We start from the raw sequence: 24,112 nt of genomic DNA, 5'->3' as shown, positions 1-24,112 counted from the left end.
AACTGTAAGGTGCAGTCAGTAACTGTAAGGTGCAGTCAGTAACCGTAAGGTGCAGTCAGTAACTATAAGGTGCAGTCAGTAACTGTAAGGTGCAGTCAGTAACTATAAGGTGCAGTCAGTAACTATAAGGTGCAGTCAGTAACTGTAAGGTGCAGTCAGTAACTGTAAGGTGCAGTCAGTAACTGTAAGGTGCAGTCAGTAACCGTAAGGTGCAGTTAGTAACTGTAAGGTGCAGTCAGTAACTGTAAGGTGCAGTCAGTAACTGTAAGGTGCAGTCAGTAACCGTAAGGTGCAGTCTGTAACCGTAAGGTGCAGTCAGTAACCGTAAGGTGCAGTCTGTAACCGTAAGGTGCAGTCAGTAACCGTAAGGTGCAGTCCAAAACTGTAAGGTGCAGTCAGCAACTATAAGGTGCAGTCAGTAACTGTAAGGTGCAGTCAGTAACCGTAAGGTGCAGTCTGTAACCGTAAGGTGCAGTCAGTAACCGTAAGGTGCAGTCTGTAACCGTAAGGTGCAGTCAGTAACCGTAAGGTGCAGTCCAAAACTGTAAGGTGCAGTCAGCAACTATAAGGTGCAGTCAGTAACTGTAAGGTGCAGTCAGTAACCGTAAGGTGCAGTCTGTAACCGTAAGGTGCAGTCTGTAACCGTAAGGTGCAGTCAGTAACCGTAAGGTGCAGTCCAAAACTGTAAGGTGCAGTCAGCAACTATAAGGTGCAGTCAGTAACTGTAAGGTGCAGTCAGTAACCGTAAGGTGCAGTCAGTAACCGTAAGGTGCAGTCTGTAACCGTAAGGTGCAGTCAGTAACCGTAAGGTGCAGTCCAAAACTGTAAGGTGCAGTCAGTAACTATAAGGTGCAGTCAGTAACTGTAAGGTGCAGTCAGTAACCGTAAGGTGCAGTCAGTAACTGTAACGTGCAGTTTGTAACTGTACGGTGCAGTCAGTAACCGTAAGGTGCAGTCAGTAACTGTAAGGTGCAGTCAGTAACCGTAAGGTGCAGTCCAAAACTGTAAGGTGCAGTCAGCAACTGTAAGGTGCAGTCTGTAACTGTAAGGTGCAGTCAGTAACCGTAAGGTGCAGTCTGTAACCGTAAGGTGCAGTCAGTAACCGTAAGGTGCAGTCAGTAACTGTAAGGTGCAGTTTGTAACTGTAAGGTGCAGTCAGTAACCGTAAGGTGCAGTCAGTAACTATAAGGTGCAGTCAGTAACCGTAAGGTGCAGTCAGTAACTGTAGGGGCAGTCAGTAACCATAAGGTGCAGTTAGTAACTGTAAGGTGCAGTCAATAACTGTAGGGGCTAGTCAGTAACCATAAGGTGCAGTTAGTAACTGTAAGGCCAGTCAATAACTGTAGGGGCTAGTCAGTAACCATAAGGTGCAGTCATTAACTATAAGGTGCAGTCAGTAACTGTAAGGTGCAGTCAGTAACTGCAAGGTGCAGTCAGTAACCGTAAGGTGCAGTCAGTAACTGTAAGGTGCAGTCAGTAACCGTAAGGTGCAGTCAGTAACTATAAGGTGCAGTCAGTAACTGTAAGGTGCAGTCAGTAACTGTAAGGTGCAGTCAGTAACTGTAAGGTGCAGTCAGTAACCGTAAGGTGCAGTCAGTAACTATAAGGTGCAGTCAGTAACTGTAAGGTGCAGTCAGTAACTATAAGGTGCAGTCAGTAACTATAAGGTGCAGTCAGTAACTGTAAGGTGCAGTCAGTAACTGTAAGGTGCAGTCAGTAACCGTAAGGTGCAGTCAGTAACTGTAAGGTGCAGTCAGTAACTGTAAGGTGCAGTCAGTAACTGTAAGGTGCAGTCAGTAACCGTAAGGTGCAGTCTGTAACCGTAAGGTGCAGTCAGTAACCGTAAGGTGCAGTCTGTAACCGTAAGGTGCAGTCAGTAACCGTAAGGTGCAGTCCAAAACTGTAAGGTGCAGTCAGCAACTATAAGGTGCAGTCAGTAACTGTAAGGTGCAGTCAGTAACCGTAAGGTGCAGTCTGTAACCGTAAGGTGCAGTCAGTAACCGTAAGGTGCAGTCCAAAACTGTAAGGTGCAGTCAGCAACTATAAGGTGCAGTCAGTAACTGTAAGGTGCAGTCAGTAACCGTAAGGTGCAGTCAGTAACCGTAAGGTGCAGTCCAAAACTGTAAGGTGCAGTCAGTAACTATAAGGTGCAGTCAGTAACTGTAAGGTGCAGTCAGTAACCGTAAGGTGCAGTCAGTAACTGTAACGTGCAGTTTGTAACTGTACGGTGCAGTCAGTAACCGTAAGGTGCAGTCAGTAACTGTAAGGTGCAGTCAGTAACCGTAAGGTGCAGTCCAAAACTGTAAGGTGCAGTCAGCAACTGTAAGGTGCAGTCTGTAACTGTAAGGTGCAGTCAGTAACCGTAAGGTGCAGTCTGTAACCGTAAGGTGCAGTCAGTAACCGTAAGGTGCAGTCAGTAACTGTAAGGTGCAGTCAGTAACCGGTAAGGTGCAGTCAGTAACTGTAAGGTGCAGTCAGTAACTGTAAGGTGCAGTCAGTAACTGTAAGGTGCAGTCAGTAACCGTAAGGTGCAGTCAGTAACTATAAGGTGCAGTCAGTAACTGTAAGGTGCAGTCAGTAACTATAAGGTGCAGTCAGTAACTGTAAGGTGCAGTCAGTAACCGTAAGGTGCAGTCAGTAACTGTAAGGTGCAGTCAGTAACTGTAAGGTGCAGTCAGTAACCGTAAGGTGCAGTCTGTAACCGTAAGGTGCAGTCCAAAACTGTAAGGTGCAGTCAGCAACTATAAGGTGCAGTCAGTAACTGTAAGGTGCAGTCAGTAACCGTAAGGTGCAGTCAGTAACTGTAAGGTGCAGTCAGCAACTGTAAGGTGCAGTCAGTAACCGTAAGGTGCAGTCAGTAACTGTAAGGTGCAGTTTGTAACTGTAAGGTGCAGTCAGTAAACGTAAGGTGCAGTCAGTAACTGTAAGGTGCAGTCAGTAACCGTAAGGTGCAGTCCAAAACTGTAAGGTGCAGTCAGTAACTATAAGGTGCAGTCAGTAACTGTAAGGTGCAGTCAGTAACTATAAGGTGCAGTCAGTAACTGTAAGGTGCAGTCAGTAACCGTAAGGTGCAGTCAGTAACTGTAAGGTGCAGTTTGTAACTGTAAGGTGCAGTCAGTAACCGTAAGGTGCAGTCAGTAACTGTAAGGTGCAGTCCAAAACTGTAAGGTGCAGTCAGTAACTGTAAGGTGCAGTCCAAAACCATAAGGTGCAGACCAAAACTGTAAGGTGCAGTTAGTAACCGTAAGGTGCAGTCTGTAACCGTAAGGTGCAGTCAGTAACTATACGGTGCAGTCAGTAACCGTAAAATGCAATCAGTAACCGTGAGGTGCAGTCAGCAACCGTAAGGTGCAGTCAGCAACCGTAAGGTGCTGTCTGTAACTGTAAGGTGCAGTCAACTGTAGGGGCAGTCAGTAACCATAAGGTGCAGTCAGTAACTGTAAGGTGCAGTCAGTTTCTAAAAAGTCCAGTCCGTAACTGTAAGGTGCAGTCAGTAACCGTAAGGTGCAGTCAGCAACCGTAAGTGCAGTCAGTAACCGTAAGGTGCAGTCAATAACTGTAAGGTGCAGTCAGTAACTGTCAGGTGCAGTCAGCAACCAGTACCAGCCTCCCCGAACGTCTGAATGTGGCGACTAGGGGCTTTTCACAGTAACTTCATTTGAAACCTACTTGTGACAATAAGCGATTTTCATTTTTCATTCATTTTTCATAAGGGCAGTCTGTAACGTAAGCTGCAGTCAGTAACCGTAAGGTGCAGTCAGCAACCGTAAGGTGCAGTCAGCAACCGTAAGGTGCAGTCAGAAACCGTAAAATGCAATCAGTAACCGTAAGGTGCAGTCTGTAACTGTAAGGTGCAGTCAGCAACCGTAAGGTGCAGTCAGCAACCGTAAGGTGCAGTCAGCAACCGTAAGGTGCAGTCAGAAACCGTAAAATGCAATCAGTAACCGTAAGGTGCTGTCTGTAACTGTAAGGTGCAGTCAACTGTAGGGGCAGTCAGTAACCATAACGTGCAGTCAGTAACTGTAAGATGCAGTCAGTAACTGTAAGGTGCAGTCAGTTTCTAAAAAGTCCAGTCCGTAACTGTAAGGTGCAGTCAGTAACTGTAAAGTGCAGTCAGCAACTGTAAGCTGGTTTAGCACAGTAGGTTAAACAGCTGGCTTGTAATGCAGAACAAGACCAGCAGCGCGGGTTCAATTCCCGTACCAACCTCTCTGAACAGGCGCCGGAATGTGGCGACCTGGGGCTTTTCACAGTAACTTCATTGAAGCTTACTTGCGGCAATAATTTATTATTACTATTATTATTATTAAGCTGCATTCAGTAACTGTAAGGGGCAGTCTTTAACTGTAAGGTACAGCCAGTAACTGCCGGGGGCAGTCAGTAACCGTAAGGTGCAGTCAGTAACTGTAAGGTGCAGTCAGCAACCAGTACCAGCCTCCCCGAATGTGGCGACTAGGGGCTTTTCACAGTAACTTCATTTGAAACCTACTTGTGACAATAAGCGATTTTCATTTTTCATTCATTTTTCATAAGGGCAGTCTGTAATGTAAGATGCAGTCAGTAACCGTAAGGTGCAGTCAGCAACCGTAAGGTGCAGTCTGTAACTGTAAGGTGCAGTCAGCAACCGTAAAATGCAGTCAGTAACCGTAAGGTGCAGTCTGTAACTGTAAGGTGCAGTCAGCAACCGTAAAATGCAGTCAGTAACCGTAAGGTGCAGTCTGTAACTGTAAGGTGCAATCAGTAACCGTAAGGTGCAGTCAGCAACCGTAAGGTGCAGTCAGTAACCGTAAGGTGCAGTCAGCAACCGTAAAATGCAGTCAGTAACCGTAAGGTGCAGTCTGTAACTGTAAGGTGCAGTCAGCAACCGTAAAATGCAGTCAGTAACCGTAAGGTGCAGTCTGTAACTGTAAGGTGCTGTCTGTAACTGTAAGGTGCAGTCAATAACTGTAGGGGCAGTCAGTAACCATAAAGTGCAGTCAGTAACTGTAAGGTGCAGTCAGTATCTAAAAAGTCCAGTCCGTAACTGTAAGATGCAGTCAGCAACCGTAAAATGCAGTCAGTAACCGTAAGGTGCAGTCTGTAACTGTAAGGTGCAGTCAGCAACCGTAAAATGCAGTCAGTAACCGTAAGGTGCAGTCTGTAACTGTAAGGTGCAGTCAGTAACTGTAAGGTGCAGTCAGTAACCGTAAGGTGCAGTCAGTAACTGTAACGTGCAGTTTGTAACTGTACGGTGCAGTCAGTAACCGTAAGGTGCAGTCAGTAACTGTAAGGTGCAGTCAGTAACCGTAAGGTGCAGTCCAAAACTGTAAGGTGCAGTCAGCAACTGTAAGGTGCAGTCTGTAACTGTAAGGTGCAGTCAGTAACCGTAAGGTGCAGTCTGTAACCGTAAGGTGCAGTCAGTAACCGTAAGGTGCAGTCAGTAACTGTAAGGTGCAGTTTGTAACTGTAAGGTGCAGTCAGTAACCGTAAGGTGCAGTCAGTAACTATAAGGTGCAGTCAGTAACTGTAAGGTGCAGTCAGTAACCGTAAGGTGCAGTCAGTAACTGTAAGGTGCAGTTTGTAACTGTAAGGTGCAGTCAGTAACCGTAAGGTGCAGTCAGTAACCGGTAAGGTGCAGTCAGTAACTGTAAGGTGCAGTCAGTAACTGTAAGGTGCAGTCAGTAACTGTAAGGTGCAGTCAGTAACCGTAAGGTGCAGTCAGTAACTATAAGGTGCAGTCAGTAACTGTAAGGTGCAGTCAGTAACTATAAGGTGCAGTCAGTAACTGTAAGGTGCAGTCAGTAACCGTCAGGTGCAGTCAGTAACTGTAAGGTGCAGTCAGTAACTGTAAGGTGCAGTCAGTAACCGTAAGGTGCAGTCCAAAACTGTAAGGTGCAGTCAGCAACTATAAGGTGCAGTCAGTAACTGTAAGGTGCAGTCAGTAACCGTAAGGTGCAGTCAGTAACTGTAAGGTGCAGTCAGCAACTGTAAGGTGCAGTCAGTAACCGTAAGGTGCAGTCAGTAACTGTAAGGTGCAGTTTGTAACTGTAAGGTGCAGTCAGTAACCGTAAGGTGCAGTCAGTAACTGTAAGGTGCAGTCAGTAACCGTAAGGTGCAGTCCAAAACTGTAAGGTGCAGTCAGTAACTATAAGGTGCAGTCAGTAACTGTAAGGTGCAGTCAGTAACTATAAGGTGCAGTCAGTAACTGTAAGGTGCAGTCAGTAACCGTAAGGTGCAGTCAGTAACTGTAAGGTGCAGTTTGTAACTGTAAGGTGCAGTCAGTAACCGTAAGGTGCAGTCAGTAACTGTAAGGTGCAGTCCAAAACTGTAAGGTGCAGTCAGCAACTGTAAGGTGCAGTCTGTAACCGGTAAGGTGCAGTCAGCAACCGTAAAATGCAGTCATTAACCATAAGGTGCTGTCTGTAACTGTAAGGTGCAGTCAATAACTGTTGGGGGCAGTCAGTAACCATAAGGTGCAGACCAAAACTGTAAGGTGCAGTTAGTAACCGTAAGGTGCAGTCTGTAACCGTAAGGTGCAGTCAGTAACTATACGGTGCAGTCAGTAACCGTAAAATGCAATCAGTAACCGTGAGGTGCAGTCAGCAACCGTAAGGTGCAGTCAGCAACCGTAAGGTGCTGTCTGTAACTGTAAGGTGCAGTCAACTGTAGGGGCAGTCAGTAACCATAAGGTGCAGTCAGTAACTGTAAGGTGCAGTCAGTTTCTAAAAAGTCCAGTCCGTAACTGTAAAGTGCAGTCAGTAACCGTAAGGTGCAGTCAGCAACCGTAAGGTGCAGTCAGTAACCGTAAGGTGCAGTCAATAACTGTAAGGTGCAGTCAGTAACTGTCAGGTGCAGTCAGCAACCAGTACCAGCCTCCCCGAACGTCTGAATGTGGCGACTAGGGGCTTTTCACAGTAACTTCATTTGAAACCTACTTGTGACAATAAGCGATTTTCATTTTTCATTCATTTTTCATAAGGGCAGTCTGTAACGTAAGCTGCAGTCAGTAACCGTAAGGTGCAGTCAGCAACCGTAAGGTGCAGTCAGAAACCGTAAAATGCAATCAGTAACCGTAAGGTGCAGTCTGTAACTGTAAGGTGCAGTCAGCAACCGTAAGGTGCAGTCAGCAACCGTAAGGTGCAGTCAGCAACCGTAAGGTGCAGTCAGAAACCGTAAAATGCAATCAGTAACCGTAAGGTGCTGTCTGTAACTGTAAGGTGCAGTCAACTGTAGGGGCAGTCAGTAACCATAACGTGCAGTCAGTAACTGTAAGATGCAGTCAGTAACTGTAAGGTGCAGTCAGTTTCTAAAAAGTCCAGTCCGTAACTGTAAGGTGCAGTCAGTAACTGTAAAGTGCAGTCAGCAACTGTAAGCTGGTTTAGCACAGTAGGTTAAACAGCTGGCTTGTAATGCAGAACAAGACCAGCAGCGCGGGTTCAATTCCCGTACCAACCTCCCTGAACAGGCGCCGGAATGTGGCGACCTGGGGCTTTTCACAGTAACTTAATTGAAGCTTACTTGCGGCAATAATTTATTATTATTATTATTATTAAGCTGCATTCAGTAACTGTAAGGGGCAGTCTTTAACTGTAAGGTACAGCCAGTAACTGTCGGGGGCAGTCAGTAACCGTAAGGTGCAGTCAGTAACTGTAAGGTGCAGTCAGCAACCAGTACCAGCCTCCCCGAATGTGGCGACTAGGGGCTTTTCACAGTAACTTCATTTGAAACCTACTTGTGACAATAAGCGATTTTCATTTTTCATTCATTTTTCATAAGGGCAGTCTGTAATGTAAGATGCAGTCAGTAACCGTAAGGTGCAGTCAGCAACCGTAAGGTGCAGTCTGTAACTGTAAGGTGCAGTCAGCAACCGTAAAATGCAGTCAGTAACCGTAAGGTGCAGTCTGTAACTGTAAGGTGCAATCAGTAACCGTAAGGTGCAGTCAGCAACCGTAAGGTGCAGTCAGTAACCGTAAGGTGCAGTCAGTAACCGTAAGGTGCAGTCAGCAACCGTAAGGTGCAGTCAGCAACCGTAAAATGCAGTCAGTAACCGTAAGGTGCAGTCTGTAACTGTAAGGTGCAGTCAGCAACCGTAAAATGCAGTCAGTAACCGTAAGGTGCAGTCTGTAACTGTAAGGTGCAGTCAGCAACCGTAAAATGCAGTCAGTAACCGTAAGGTGCAGTCTGTAACTGTAAGGTGCAATCAGTAACCGTAAGGTGCAGTCAGCAACCGTAAGGTGCAGTCAGTAACCGTAAGGTGCAGTCAGCAACCGTAAGGTGCAGTCAGCAACCGTAAAATGCAGTCAGTAACCGTAAGGTGCAGTCTGTAACTGTAAGGTGCAGTCAGCAACCGTAAAATGCAGTCAGTAACCGTAAGGTGCAGTCTGTAACTGTAAGGTGCTGTCTGTAACTGTAAGGTGCAGTCAATAACTGTAGGGGCAGTCAGTAACCATAAAGTGCAGTCAGTAACTGTAAGGTGCAGTCAGTATCTAAAAAGTCCAGTCCGTAACTGTAAGATGCAGTCAGCAACCGTAAAATGCAGTCAGTAACCGTAAGGTGCAGTCTGTAACTGTAAGGTTCAGTCAGCAACCGTAAAATGCAGTCAGTAAGCGTAAGGTGCAGTCTGTAACTGTAAGGTGCTGTCTGTAACTGTAAGGTGCAGTCAATAACTGTAGGGGCAGTCAGTAACCATAAAGTGCAGTCAGTAACTGTAAGGTGCAGTCAGTATCTAAAAAGTCCAGTCCGTAACTGTAAGGTGCAGTCTGTAACCGTAAGGTGCAGTCAGCAGCCGTAAGGTGCAGTCAGCAGCCGTAAGGTGCAGTCAGCAGCCGTAAGGTGCAGTCTGTAACCGTAAGGTGCAGTCAGCAACCGTAAGGTACAGTCAGCAACCGTAAGGTGTAGTCAGCAACCGTAAAATGCAGCCAGTAACTGTAAGGTGCTGTCTGTAACTGTAAGGTGCAGTCAATAACTGTAAGGCCAGTCAATAACTGTAGGGGGCAGTCAGTAACCATAAGGTGCAGTCAGTAACTATAAGGTGCAGTCAGCAACTGTAAGGGGCATTCAGAATATTAAGGGGCAGTCTATAACTGTAAGGTGCAGTCAGTAACCGTAAGGTGCAGTCAGTAACCGTAATGTGCAGTCAGCAACCGTAATGTGCAGTCAGCAACCGTAATGTGCAGTCTGTAACCGTAAGGTGCAGTCAGCAACCGTAAGGTGCAGTCAGCAACCGTAAGGTGCAGTCAGTTACTGTATGGGCAGTCTGTAACTGTAAGGTGCAGTCAGCAACCGTAAGGTGCAGTCAGCAACCGTAAGGTGCAGTCTGTAACTGTAAGGTGCAGTCAGTAACCGTAAGGTGCAGTCAGTAACCGTAAGGTGCAGTCAGTAACTGCAAGGTGCAGTCAATAACTGTAAGGCCAGTCAATAACTGTAGGGGCTAGTCAGTAACTGTAAGGTGCAGTCAGTAACCGTAAGGTGCAGTCAGTAACCGTAAGGTGCAGTCAGCAACCGTAAGGTGCAGTCAGTAACCGTAAGGTGCTGTCTGTAACTGCAAGGTGCAGTCAATAACTGTAAGGCCAGTCAATAACTGTAGGGGCAGTCAGCAACTGTAAGGTGCAGTCAGCAACTGTAAGGCGAGTCAATAACTGTAGGGGCTAGTCAGTAACTATAAGGTGCAGTCAGTAACCATAAGGTGCAGTCAGTAACTGTAAGGGGCATTCAGAATATTAAGGGGCAGTCTATAACTACAAGGTGCAGTCAATAACCGTAAGATGCAGTCAGTAATCGTAAGGTGCAGTCAGCAATCGTAAGGTGCAGTCAGCATCCGTAAAATGCAGTCAGTAACTGTAAGGTGCAGTCAGTAACCGTAAGGTGCAGTCAGTAACCGTAAGGTGCAGTCAGCAACCGTAAGGTGCAGTCAGCAATCGTAAGGTGCAGTCAGCAACCGTAAAATGCAGTCAGTAACTGTAAGGTGCTGTCTGTAACTGTGAGGTGCAGTCAATAACTGTAAGGTGCAGTCAGCAACTGTATGGTGCAGTCAGCAACTGTAAGGGGCATTCAGAATATTAAGGGGCAGTCTATAACTACAAAGTGCAGTCAATAACTGTGAGGTGCAGTCAGTAACCATAAATGCAGTCAGCAACCGTAAGGTGCAGTCAGCAACCGTAAGGTGCAGTCAGTTACTGTAAGGGCAGTCTGTAACTGTAAGGTGCAGTCAGCAACCGTAAGGTGCAGTTTGTAACTGTAAGGTGCAGTCAGCAACCGTAAGGTGCAGTCAGCAACTGTAAGGTGCAGTCAGTAACCGTAAGGTGCAGTCCAAAACTGTAAGGGCAGTCTGGAACCGTAAGGTGCAGTCAGTAACCGTAAAATGCAGTCAGTAACCGTAAGGTGCAGTCAGAAACCGTAAGGTGCAGTCAGCAACCGTAAGGTGCAGTCAGTAACCGTAAAATGCAGTCAGTAACCGTAAGGTGCAGTCAGTAACTGTCAGGTGCAGTCAGCAACTGTAAGGTGCAGTCAGCAACCAGTACCAGCCTCCCCGAACAGGCGTCTGAATGTGGCGACTAGGGGCTTTTCACAGTAACTTCATTTGAAACCTACTTGTGACAATAAGCGATTTTCATTTTTCATAAGGGCAGTCTGTAACGTAAGCTGCAGTCAGTAACCGTAAGCTGCAGTCAGTAACCGTAAGGTGCAGTCAGCAACCGTAAGGTGCAGTCAGCAACCGTAAAATGCAGTCAGTAACCGTAAGGTGCAGTCTGTAACTGTAAGGTGCAGTCAGCAACCGTAAGGTGCAGTCAGAAACCGTAAAATGCAATCAGTAACCGTAAGGTGCAGTCAGTAACTATAAGGTGCAGTCAGCAACCGTAAGGTGCAGTCAGCAACCGTAAGGTGCAGTCTGTAACAGTAAGGTGCAGTCAACTGTAGGGGCAGTCAGTAACCATAAGGTGCAGTCAGCAACCGTAAGGTGCAGTCAGTAACCGTAAGGTGCTGTCTGTAACTGTAAGGTGCAGTCAACTGTAGGGGCAGTCAGTAACCATAAGGTGCAGTCAGTAACTGTAAGGTGCAGTCAGTTTCTAAAAAGTCCAGTCCGTAACTGTAAGGTGCAGTCAGTAACCATAAGGTGCAGTCAGTAACTGTAAGGTGCAGTCAATTTCTAAAAAGTCCAGTCCGTAACTGTAAGGTGCAGTCAGTAACCATAAGGTGCAGTCAGTAACTGTAAGGTGCAGTCAGTTTCTAAAAAGTCCAGTCCGTAACTGTAAGGTGCAGTCAGTAACCATAAGGTGCAGTCAGTAACTGTAAGGTGCAGTCAGTTTCTAAAAAGTCCAGTCCGTAACTGTAAGGTGCAGTCAGTAACTGTAAAGTGCAGTCAGCAACTGTAAGCTGGTTTAGCACAGTAGGCTAAACAGCTGGCTTGTAATGCAGAACAAGACCAGCAGCGCGGGTTCAATTCCCGTACCAACCTCCCTGAACAGGCGCCGGAATGTGGCGACCTGGGGCTTTTCACAGTAACTTCATTGAAGCTTACTTGTGGCAATAAATGATTATTATTATTATTATGAAGCTGCATTCAGTAACTGTAAGGTGCAGTCTTTAACTGTAAGGTACAGCCAGTAACTGTCGGGGGCAGTCAGTAACTGTAGGGGCAGTCAGTAACTGTAAGGTGCAGTCAGCAACCAGTACCAGCCTCCCCGAACAGGCGCCTGAATGTGGCGACTAGGGGCTTTTCACAGTAACTTCATTTGAAACCTACTTGTGACAATAAGCGATTTTCATTTTTCATTCATTTTTCATAAGGGCAGTCTGTAATGTAAGATGCAGTCAGTAACCGTAAGGTGCAGTCTGTAACTGTAAGGTGCAGTCAGCAACCGTAAGGTGCAATCAGTAACCGTAAGGTGCAGTCAGAAATCGTAAAATGCAGTCAGTAACCGTAAGGTGCAGTCTGTAACTGTAAGGTGCAGTCAGAAATCGTAAAATGCAGTCAGTAACCGTAAGGTGCAGTCTGTAACTGTAAGGTGCAGTCAGCAACCGTAAGGTGCAGTCAGTAACCGTAAGGTGCAGTCAGCAACCGTAAGGTGCAGTCAGTAACCGTAAGGTGCTGTCTGTAACTGTAAGGTGCAGTCAATAACTGTAAGGTGCAGTTTGTAACTGTAAGGTGCAGTCAGCAACCGTAAGGTGCAGTTTGTAACTGTAAGGTGCAGTCAGTAACTGTAGGGGGCAGTCAGTAACCATAAGGTGCAGTCAGTAACTGTAAGGTGCAGTCAGTATCTAAAAAGTCCAGTCCGTAACTGTAAGGTGCAGTCAGTATCTATAAGTTGCAGTCAGTATCGATAAGTTGCAGTCAAGAACTCTCAGGTGTTGTCAGTAAGTGTAAAGTGCAGTCAGAATACGGCACAGTAACACAGTGGTTAGCACTGTTGCTTCACAGAGCCAGGGTCCCGGGTTCGATTTCTGCATGGGTCACTGTCTGTGCGTTGTCTGGAACTTCTTCCAGTGTCTGCGTGGGTTTCCTCCGAGTGCTCCGGTTTCCTCCCACAAGTCCCGAATTGGACATTCTGAATTCTCCCTCAGTGTACCCGAACAGGTGCCAGAGTGTGGCGGCTCCGGGGATTTTCACAGTAACTTCATTGCAGTGTTAATGTAAGCCTACTTGCGACAATAATAATAAAGATTATGATTATTATTATAAGATGCACTCAGTATCTATAAGGTGCAGTCAACAACTGTAAGGTGTTGTCAGTAAGCATAAAGTGCATCATAAGTATAAAGTGCAGTCAGTATCGGTCAGGTGCGGTCAGTATCTATAAGGTGCGGTCAGTATCTATGAGGTGCAGTCAGTATCTATAAGGTGCAGTCAGCAACCAAAAGGTGCAGTCAGCAACCAAAAGGTGCAGTCAGCAACTAAAAGGTGCAGTCATCAGTTGTGAGGTGCTATCAGTAACTGTGAGGTGCAATCAGTAACTTTGAGGTGCAATCAATAACTGTGAGGTGCAATCAATAACTGTGAGGTGCAATCAATAACTGTGAGGTGCAATCAATAACTGTGAGGTGCAATCAATAACTGTGAGGTGCAATCAATAACTGTGAGGTGCAATCAATAACTGTGAGGTGCACTCAGTCACTATAAGGTGCAGTATTTATCTACAAGGGCAGTCAGTATGTACAAGGTGCAGTCAGTATCTATAAGGTGCAATCAGCAACCAAAAGGGGCAGTCAGCAACCAAAAGGTGCAGTCACAACCAAAAGGTGCAGTCACAACCAAAAGGTGCAGTCACAACCAAAAGGTGCAATCAGTAAATATAAGGTGCAGTCATCAGTTACTATGAGGTGCAATCAGTAACTGTGAGGTGCAATCAGTAACTGTGAGTCAGTCAGTCACTATAAGGTGCAGTCAGTAACAGCATAATCCTAGACTGTGAATGAAAGTAGACTATTTGGTTACAAGAGGCAACACAGAGAAGCCTGCTTTGCAACACCAAAAATGCTGCCACGCCGTACACATTTTGCAGCACCAGGTAGTGTTTAGCAGCTGGAATGCTGACTGGTTTTTCACTGTAGCCCAGGGCAATGTGGCTGATTTTCCCTCTATAGCCCAGGGACAGTGAATTTGATACAGGAAGAGCTCGTATTCACTCTGCTCCCGGGATTCCTGTTTCACTGCTGATAATGTTGAATTCCATTACTTACTTGGGTAAAGAATCTTGGAGTTCAGCATTGGCAAGTTGTCTCGATTTCCTGTTGGAGTAGGAAGTGAGGAGGAGCTGCCAATCGATAAGCTTCCTTTACTGATCCTCCTCTCACAGGGAGACTTTGGCACTGCAATGACAACAGGACAACAGTCTCAATTACACTTCATAGGTTACTACAAACTTGGATCCCTCATACCAATCCGGCACGATTTACCCATGCAATCTGACGACCCTTAAATTGAAAAGCAGCACTCTTCAGGAATGTTAAAATTCAGGAGAAACACAATGACTGAAACCATGTAACGACCCCAAACAAAATTTGACTGATCATCTCAATGAAGATTGACATAAACCTTGAAATGCCACTAATTTCTGCTTGGTTGCAATTCCTGTATCTTATGACCATGATTGTAAAGTCCCCTCAGAGTACAGTACAGAACAGGTGGGAGAAGGGCAGCACAGGGATGAATCAAAAACAAATACTGAGAGTTGAGCTTCCAGATTCTGAGTTCGTCATTTGTATAAATGTCAAGTTTTTTCTTTCCCTTATTTTCTCGTTTTACCCCTGCACAATTCAACATTTTTCAGAGAAAAAGCAGACACACCAAACCAGGATCAGCGCCATTTCTGCTCCCAGATCTCAATCAGTTTTGCTCTCAGAACTCAGTTCTATTCCCATCCTCAGATCTTGGTCAGTTCCATTCCTATCTTCAGGCCTTGGTCAATGCCAATTCTGGTCCTTCACTGCCACTCCTGGCCCCAGACCTCTTTCAAAGCCACTAGTGTGTACAGGTTTCACTTACTGTCAATCCATATCCGACTTTTAAAACATAACAATTATGGTTTTGGGTTCTCTTTCACTTCTCTCATTCCTGTGACTATTCTCCTCTCTTTTTAATCGCTTTCCTTTTTTTCCCCTAGTCCCAGCTCTCTTCTGCACCTCCTTTTCCCAAATTGTACAAAAAGCATATTTGTCTTGGAACGGCTCCATGCTTTCCCAGAAAACCTGGAACTATCTTTGTGCCAACTTGCGTGTATAAGTCCACATCAGAGGCTTTTTTGGAAGAGAATGAGGGAAGTCTCTAATCACAATCCCAATTGCTTCTATGCACAGATATTATCTTATCAGAAACATCAAGGTTCAGTACCTTTCCGGTAGACCCTTCCTTTTATATTGGAGCTATATGAGGAGTGCAGTGAGATCTTGTCATCAGTTTGGGATTCTCTTCTTTCTTCCTCAGAGCAAAAACCAAAGGTGTAGCTTTCCTGATCCTGTGTCTGTGCATTCTGTTCATCCACAGCTAGACAGGGCAGAGAGAACATACGCTATAAATTATAACCAATTCAACAACAAAGGCTATAGCTGCCCATGAGGTTTTCACAAAGACTCAATAGGTGGCCAGGCTGTCTTCTACTTAAACTTGGATTACATAAATACAGTAATAATTACTATTATATTGTAATATATTTACAATGCTGGTTGGTTTCTGTGAAGAAACTAAGCTGATAAAACCCATATACCTGTAATGTTTTGGCAATCAAAGGATAAAATGTGGACAGTAGTGGCTAATGTCTCATTAGTTTGATGTTAGCCTTTAATTCAATAGAACCAAGAGTCAGGAGTCCATGTATAAACTTGCCAGGATGCCTGATGCCTCCCACATGAACACAAAGTGCCAGCAATTGTGCAGTGAGCTGCTGATAATTTCTTACCTTTCTCTGCATGTTCTATGATCTGCCGTATCGCCTTCTTCAAACTATTTGCTCGTAACATGAGTTGCTCCCTCGGGCGGAATATCTGTGGCCTGGGGGAACAGGCCGGTCTTTCCTCAGCAAAGTCGCACATCATACTGGTTGCCTCGTCATCTTCCTGTTCTTCTGCAATTGTTGGGGGTGGGTTTGGTAGGGATGATGCCGCCTGGGATTCATCACTGAGCGTTTTAAGCAGCGAGTCCAGTTTCTCTTTTAGTACAGAGCACTGAAGTTAAAGGAAGAATATATCAGAATAGCTGGTAAAAATACTATGAAAATAAAGAATGGTGGAGGTAGAAAAGGTACATAAGTTGGATCTTATGGTGTGAAGCAGCTGTTGGTAGCTGATGGTTGAGGTGCAGACACTGATACAATAAATAGTAAAAGTACTTCAAGAAATTTCCATACAGGAAATAATGACACAATAAATGAACATATTGTTGATTTTTAAATCTTTTTTTCCCCCGCACCCAGTGATGCACGAGGCAGACAAAGTACATGCTTACATCTGTTTTCATAGCTAGTTTTACCTGGGACAGGTCGTGAGGCTGCCGCTAGAGACTTTGGTTTGAGGGGTGCCAATCCGCATCAAGCATGGCTGACCTGGAGATTCTCCTATACTGCCCGCCTACCATAAACATATTGGAAGGACCTACAGGCCTATAATCAACCTGTTTGGCTACATAAATGCATCTTTCGTGGCCATCAAGTCCTGAAGTGGGATTTGAACCTGGAGCTTCTGGCACAAGGTATGAACGCTACCACTACGCCACAAGATCTCCTGACCACAATACAGGGAGTGGGAGAAAAAATGACTCAAAGTTGTACATAAGTTTTGTAGAAACAAACGGGGAGACTTGGAAGCTCTTGCCGGGGAATACAAATGTGATGTCAGAGATCTTGTTCAACAATGATATAGGTTGGCTAAATGCACAGGAATATAGAATACCTCAATAAAAAAGATAAAATGGAAGGGATGACATGGTTGACATGAGAAAAAAATAACTTCTTTGGAACAGAGCTGCATCTAGCTAGACCTGCTGCAGATAAGGTGGACATTTTGTGGGATGGGAGAAATGATCGGACAGGAATTAACATGTTAGGAAGAGGGATTGGATCAGTAACACATTAGTTTTTAAAAAAAAATGTTTATTCAAATTTTCCAACAAAATTTTTAACAAACCCCCCCCAATTACAAAAAGAAACACAAACACAACAGTCAAAAATTATACAAAACTTTTACATTGGGTTTCCCCATAGACAGTAACCCCCCCATATAACATTCAATGGTACCCGTAGGGAAGCCCCCCCCCCCCACCCAAATTCCCCCCCCGAAAGAGACCCCCCCCTCCCCCCCCCCACCCTTGGGTTGCTGCTGCTGCTGACCTCCTCCTAACGCTCCGCGAGATAGTCTAGGAACGGTTGTCACCGCCTAAAGAACCCCTGCACAGACCCTCGTAAGGCAAACTTTATCCTCTCCAGCTTGATGAACCCTGCCATGTCATTTATCCAGGCTTCTACACTGGGGGGCTTCGCGTCCTTCCATAACAGCAAGATCATCCGCCGGGCTACCAGGGACTCAAAGGCCAGGATACCGGCCTCTTTCGCCTCCGGCACTCCCGGCTCGTCCGTTACCCCAAATAGTGCCAACCCCCAACTCGGCTTGACCTGGACTTTCACCACCTTGGACATAGTCCTCAGGAAACCCCTCCAAAACCCATCCAGTGCCGGGCACGACCAGAACATGTGGACGTGATTCGCCGGGCTTCCCGAGCACCTCCCACATCTATCCTCCACCCCAAAGAACCTACTCAACCTCGCCCCTGTCATATGCGCTCTGTGAGTAACCTTGAATTGTATTAGGCTGAGCCTGGCGCAAGAGGAGGAAGAATTAACCCTACTCAGGGCATCAACCCACAGACCTTCATCTATCTCCTCTCCAAGCTCCTCCTCCCACTTGCCCTTTAACTCCTCTACCTTAGGAGGCCTCCTCCTCTTCTTTCAGCTCCTGGTAGATCGCCGAAACCCTGCCTTCTCCAACCCATACACCCGAAATCACCCTGGCCTGAGTCCCCTGTGCCGGGAGCAGCAGGAATTCCCTCACCTGCCGCCTCACAAATGCCCTCACCTGCATATACCTGAAAGCATTTCCCGGGGGTAACCCAAACTTCTCCTCCAGCGCCCCTAGGCTCGCAAAAGTCCAATCTATAAACAGGTCCTACATTCTTCTAATCCCTGCCCGATGCCAGCTCCGAAACCCCCCATCCATCCTTCCCGGGACAAACTGATGGTTCTCCCGAATCGGGGACCAAACCGAGGCTCCCACCTCGCCCCTGTGTCGTCTCCACTGGCCCCAGATTTTCAACGTCGCCGCCACCACTGGACTCGTGGTGTACCTTGTCGGCGAGAGTGGCAGCGGTGCCGTCGCCAGCGCCCTCAGGCTCATGATCACACAGGACGCCATCTCCAACCTCTTCCACGCCGCCCCCTCGCCCTCCATTATCCACTTACGGATCATTGCCGCATTGGCAGCCCAATAATAATCGCACAAATTCGGCAGAGCCAGCCCTCCCCTGTCTCTATGCTCCAGAAACACCCTCTTTAACCTCGGGGTCTTATTTGCCCACACAAAACCCACGATACTCCTACCTACCTGTTTGAAAAAGGCCTTGGGAATCATAATGGGAAGGCACTGGAATACAAAGAGAAACCTTGGGAGGACCATCATTTTAACCGACTGCACCCTGCCCGCTAGCGAGAGTGGCAGCACATCCCATCTTTTGAAATCCTCCTCCATCTGCTCCACCAACCGTGTCAAATTGAGTTTGTGCAGGGCCCCCCAACACCCAGCCACCTGGATCCCTAAGTACCGAAAGCTCCTTTCCGCCCTCTTCAACGGCAGGTCGTCTATCCCCTTTCCCTGGTCCCCTGGATGCACCACAAAGAGCTCACTTTTCCCTACATTGAGCTTATACCCTGAGAAGTCCAAAAACTCCCTTAGGATCCGCATGACCTCCGCCATCCCCTCCACTGGATCTGCCACATACAGCAACAGGTCGACCGCTTACAGCGACACCCGATGTTCCTCTCCCCCTCGGACAAGTCCCCTCCATTTCCTGGACTCCCTTAGTGCCATGGCCAGAGGCTCAATTGCCAATGCAAACAGCAAGGGGGCACTCCTGCCTCGTCCCTCGGTACAGCCGAAAGTACTCTGACCTCCACCGATTCGTAGCCACACTCGCCACCGGGGCTCTATATAGCAATCTGACCCAGCTGATGAACCCCTCCTCGAACCTCTGCAGCACTTCCCAAAGATACTCCCACTCCACCCGGTCGAAGGCCTTCTCTGCGTCCATAGCTGCCACTACCTCCGCTTCTCCCTCCATCGAGGGCATCATAATCACATTGAGGAGACTCCGCACATTAGTGTTTAGCTGCCTGCCCTTTACAAATCCCGTCTGGTCCTCATGAATCACCCCCGGGACACAGTCCTCAATTCTCGTAGCCAGCACTTTTGCCAGCAACTTAGCATCCACATTGAGGAGTGAGATCGGTCTATACGACCCACATTGCAGTGGGTCCTTGTCCCGCTTCAGGATCAAAGAGATCAGCGCCTGGGACATTGTCGGGGGCAAAGTCCCCCCTCCCTTGCCTTATTGAAAGTCCTCACTAGCAACTGGCCTAGCAGGTCCACGTATTTCCTGTTAAACTCGACCGGGAACCCATCTGGCCCCAGGGCCTTCCCCGCCTGCATGCTCCCCAATCCTTTAACCAGCTCCTCCAGCCCAATTGGCGCCCCTAAACCAGCCACCTCCTGCTCCTCCACCCTCGGGAACCTCAGCTGATCCAAAAATCATTGCATCCCCTCTTTACCCGCTGGGGGCTCAGATCTGTACAGATCCCCATAGAAGTCCCTAAATACCTAGTTTATTCTCACCGCACTCCGCACCGTATTCCCCCCGCTATCCTTAACTCCACCTATCTCCCTCGGTGCCTCCCTCTTACAGAGCTGGTGTGCCAGCATCCGACTCGCCTTCTCCCCATACGTCGCCCCCCTGCGCTTTCCTCCACTGTGCCTCTGCTTTCCCTGTGGTCAACAGGTCTAACTCCGTCTGGAGGTTCCGCCGCTCCCTGAGTAGTCCCTCCTCGGGGGCCTCTACATATCTCCTGTCCACCCTAAAGATCTCCCCCACCAACATCTCCCACTCCCTGCTCTCTCTCTTCTCCCTGTGGGACCTGATGGAGATTAACTCTCCCCTGACCACCGCCTTCAGCGCCTCCCAGACTACCCCCACCTGCACCTCCCCGTTGTCATTGGCCTCCAAATATCTTTCAATGCACCCCCGCACATCTCCTCATCCGCCAATTGTAGCCAGTTAAAATGGCTAACTCCCGATTTAAAATGGCGAACGGCAAAGGCTGATGGGAAAGTCAGCCAACAGGACACAAACGAGCAGCTGCAGGTTGAGTGTGTATTTACCTCTGGAAAGGCCAGACAAGATCGATACCAGCAACCATCAACATAACAAAACACCAACCATCTGCATATTAATGATCAATCCCCGGGAACAATGAGCAACATTTAGACACATAAAGCAAAACCAGACTCTTTGGCGCCAGGAGAAGCCTACACAAAGGGAGGTGAACGACCACCTCAGGACCGCCCATCGATCAGGGAACCGCTCCAGCATTGGAGAAAATCGAACCAAGTGATTGGGACAAAGTCCAATCACTTGGAACCAGGTACAGGGTCCGCCCCGAAAGGCGGGAAGCCCCTGGGGACTATAAGAATTAAGCCCAAGTTCAAATCGTTCTTCTTGACCGGGTCACTCAGCAACGCGAACCAACCCTTGACAGTGACCGGTTCAGCCGCCGCCGATATCCAGTAAGTCTTACTTCAACACTCGCTACGGGATAGGCGGTCCTAGCTACCAATCTGTACCAACTTCGAATCCCGCAGGCTCAGAACCCGAACGAAAGGCCATTTGTTCCCCTGACCTGGTGGGCCAGTTCCAAGTTAAGTATTGGCCTGTTAGCTGTAGAAGTAGCTTAGACGTAGAATTTGTACATGAGTAGTGATTACTGTGTATAATAAATGTACTTTGATTTAAATCTTACTAAGCGGTGTATTGGATTATTGATCATTACTCGGACTTGAACCACGTGGCGGTATCATAAAGGTACCTGGCGACTCAAGAGCAAAGGTGATAAAACAGAGCAATTAAACTAAGGCAAAAGTTAGCAACATTATTTGGCGACATCCTGACGGGACCCGATCTAGAAGTGGAAAACCACTCCGGGAGAACCCAGAATTTCATTTAGAGATCCAATTGGAAACAGAAAACCACAAGTGTTCAAGCAGTTCTGATCAATATTCATAATTCGAAAGTGTGTGTATGCATGCGTAACTAACAGGGCTATAAGGTAAAACTGATAGATTTTTGTTGTGTCAAAACTGTCGGATGTTTGTATATCGGAAAGTAGCGAAAGCCGTACACGTATTTACAGCACCGCCTTAGCTCCCCTGTTCCAAATTTAAAAGAAGCATTCGGATAGGAAAGATGGCAATGCAGGGCCTAATGAACCCAGAGGAATTTGCGGTCGCAGCGACCAGCAGCAGTAGAGCCCATTTAGGAGGAAGAGATCAGGAAATATCTCAAAGGGAAAGGATGGCCCCTTTGGAATGAATTCTGTGATAACGAGGAATCAGGTCCCGGGAGTATAGGACATACTTGGTGGGAGACCCCGAGCGAGATCCACAAAAAGAGCTTAGGGAAAGCTCGCAAGCCGACGGCAATCGTGTCCTGCTTGGCACAATTGCGAGGCACAGAGGAGGTCGTCAGGACGCTCCAGAAAGAAGTTGAGGGCATACATCGAATGAGTAAGGTCGATGTAAGCGAGGTAGAAAAGGAGAATTTGGAATTGAGAAGGAAGTTGGCAGCAAAAGATGGAAAGTGATGACGCCAAAGGGCTCACCAGTCTTGTCTGGCGCACTTAAGCAGCTTCCAGTCTCAATACGAAAAGGCCTTTCAGGACACGCAGCGTACAGTCCTGGTACGAGAGGAAACGGAAAAACAGGTAGAGGCATTACAAAAACAGTGTAGTGACCTCAAGGCAGTATTAAGAGCACTCCATGCTGCCACCACAGAACAAAGACAAAGCACATTAGACCACGCAAAGTGCCGGAAGCAGATTGCAGAGCTGCAATCACTGCTTTCTGTTCAAAAATGTTTTCAGGAAACCTTTGGAGAAAGAGTAGATCAGGAAGACGGCCCTGATTGGGAAGAGTTGAATGAAACAGCACAGAGATATGTTCAGGGAACATATGCGCAGGGAAAGCCACAAAAGAGAAAAGCGCCCCAACCCCCCACACAGCAGATAGTTCACGCTCCAATGAACCCTGTAACCATCCACCGTACAGCGACATCAGACGATTGCGAATTTCTATATTCCACCCCCTTAACAGTGACCCAGTTACGGGACGCGTGCGATAAGATCACACCGTTCCTCCCGACCTCAGACCCCCACCATTTCTTTGCCACAGTCAAGCATCAGGCGACCATGTACGTCCTGGATGAGCGAGAGCATGCAAAGCTCACCGTTTTAAGTTTAGACCCATCAGTAGCAGCAGCCCTTCCTGACCCACAGAATGTAGGAGGAGGCACCCTTGCAGAAATGCATACCGTGATCCTGGATGCGATCGGCTATAACCGGGATGACCCCGTAGATGGCCTCAACAAATGTAGGCAAAAGAAATCCGAGCACCCCACAGCGTTTGCTGGATGCCTGTGGATTCACTTTGCAGCAGTCTTTGAAGACTTAGACCATGCCCATTTGTCCCCAGACAACATGGCCAAATGGACCCGCACCCTTATCTCCCATGCCACAGAAACAGGACAGAAAGCTTGCACTAGTTATGATCCCTCAGATGAGGCCCAGAACGAGATGTGGGTAGTGAAAAGATTGTCCCGCGCTTGGGAGCAATCTATACAAAGTAAGCCCGCAGTTAAGAATACTGAGGAAAAGCAGGCCGGTGCAGATATGCAGGCAGTGAAGACAACACACCACAACCCCGCATGAGTGAATGAGGGAAAGAACCCCACCCAAGTCACAGGAGTGTTACAACTGCGGACAGTTGGGACACTTCGGAAGAGAGTGCAATGCCCCTAAAAAGCCAGAGAGCACAGCAGACGGGCACTCTGAGTAAGAAAAAGAGGGAGGCCATTCATAGCTTTAGCGCCCGTTCGGATCAGATGGACTTGACCGGAACGGACTGACGGTGTACGGGCTCCCCCAGTTGGGTCTGCGACACCCTTTGGGATAGGTCCAGACGACCGGTAGTTGCAGCAAAAATTTGGGGACAGCCCATCGAATTTCTCTGGGACACAGGAGGGTCCCGCACCACAATAAATTCCTCCCCCCTGTTTCAAAAAGAACCGTGGCCCACTACAGCCACCATCACCCTCTGCGGCTTTACAGGCGACTCACAGCAGGGACACATCACAGCCCCTGTACCCATTCAAATCGGTACCATCACCACCAAGCACCCCGTAGTGTTAGTTGACCTGCCCCACACAGCAGAACATATTCTGGGAATCGATTTCATGAATTCCCATAATCTTTCATTCGATCCAGTCAACCAGTGTGTCTGGAAGATGGCAAAATCCGCAAGAGCTCCCGCAACGCTCAACATAGGAGAGTACATGAACAAAATTAGCGCCGTCGTCGAATTTTGGTTCAACCCAACCATGGACAAGCAGGTTAGGGCAGTTCTGCAAAAGAACAGGGCAGCATTCGCGACCCACAAGCACGACTGTGGACAGATGACTGGCTCCGTACAAGTAACAGGACCTGACCCTAGACCCCAAAAACAATATGGATTTCCCCAAGAGGCAGAGGGAGAAATCTCCAAGGTAATAGAAAGCTTATTAGAGCAGGGCGTACTTAGATCAGTAGCCTCCACTAATAATGCCCCGATTTGGCCAATGAGAAAGCCCAATGGATCATGGCGACTGACCATCGATTACCGGGAACTCAACAAAGTCACCCCCGCAGCAGCCCCCACAGTAGCCACAAGTCCTGAGACCATGCTCAATCAGGGACTCAATTCCCGATTCTTTACGGTTTTGGACGTCAGTAATGGATTCTGGTCCATTCCATTGGCAAAGGCGTGCCAGTACAAATTTGCCTTCACCTTTAAAGCACAGCAGTACACGTGGACATGCCTGCCACAAGGATTCCACAACTCCCCCTCCATTTTCCACCGACAGCTGGCAAATGGTTTAGCCAAATCTTCTCGCCCCGAATGTCTGGTACAGTATGTAGACGACCTACTACTGCAGAGACACCAAGGAAGAGCACATTGAGCTTCTGTCCGAACTCCTGGAACTATTACACTCAATCGGTTGTAAAGTCAACCCCAAAAAGGCCCAGATTTTGGAAGATAAGGTGATATATTTGGGAACAATTATCACACATGGTAATTGCGAGATCGAGCATAAAAGGATTGACTCGATCACTAAATTGCCCCTTCCCCAGGACGTTTCAGCCCTCCGGTCGTTTTTAGGACTGGTTGGCTATTGCCGAAACCACATTGACGGTTTCGCCAGCAAGGCAGCACCCCTCTCAGACCTCTTAAAGGAGCCCCCTGGGAATGGCTTCCGCAGCACACGGATTCTGTGGATTCATTAAAACAGGCACTC

The 24,112-nt window shown here is 47.5% G+C and overlaps 1 protein-coding gene across 4 annotated transcripts in view; it reads right to left on the bottom strand.

Moving 5' to 3' along the window:
- LOC140389979 (diacylglycerol kinase delta) overlaps positions 1–24,112 on the bottom strand; it is a 225,184-nt gene that overhangs the window by 46,834 nt on the left and 154,238 nt on the right. For all 4 annotated transcript variants that reach the window (XM_072474713.1, XM_072474715.1, XM_072474714.1 and 1 more), the window contains 3 exons: positions 15,372–15,636; positions 14,807–14,959; positions 13,657–13,785 (listed from right to left, as the gene is read on the bottom strand). In XM_072474713.1, coding sequence (XP_072330814.1) covers positions 13,657–13,785; positions 14,807–14,959; positions 15,372–15,636 — 547 coding nt within the window. The remainder of the gene's footprint in view (positions 1–13,656; positions 13,786–14,806; positions 14,960–15,371; positions 15,637–24,112) is intronic.

The sequence above is a fragment of the Scyliorhinus torazame genome, chromosome 14, assembly GCF_047496885.1.
Source record: "Scyliorhinus torazame isolate Kashiwa2021f chromosome 14, sScyTor2.1, whole genome shotgun sequence".
Classification (NCBI taxonomy): domain Eukaryota; kingdom Metazoa; phylum Chordata; class Chondrichthyes; order Carcharhiniformes; family Scyliorhinidae; genus Scyliorhinus; species Scyliorhinus torazame.
This window is presented reverse-complemented; position numbering and strand designations above follow the sequence as displayed.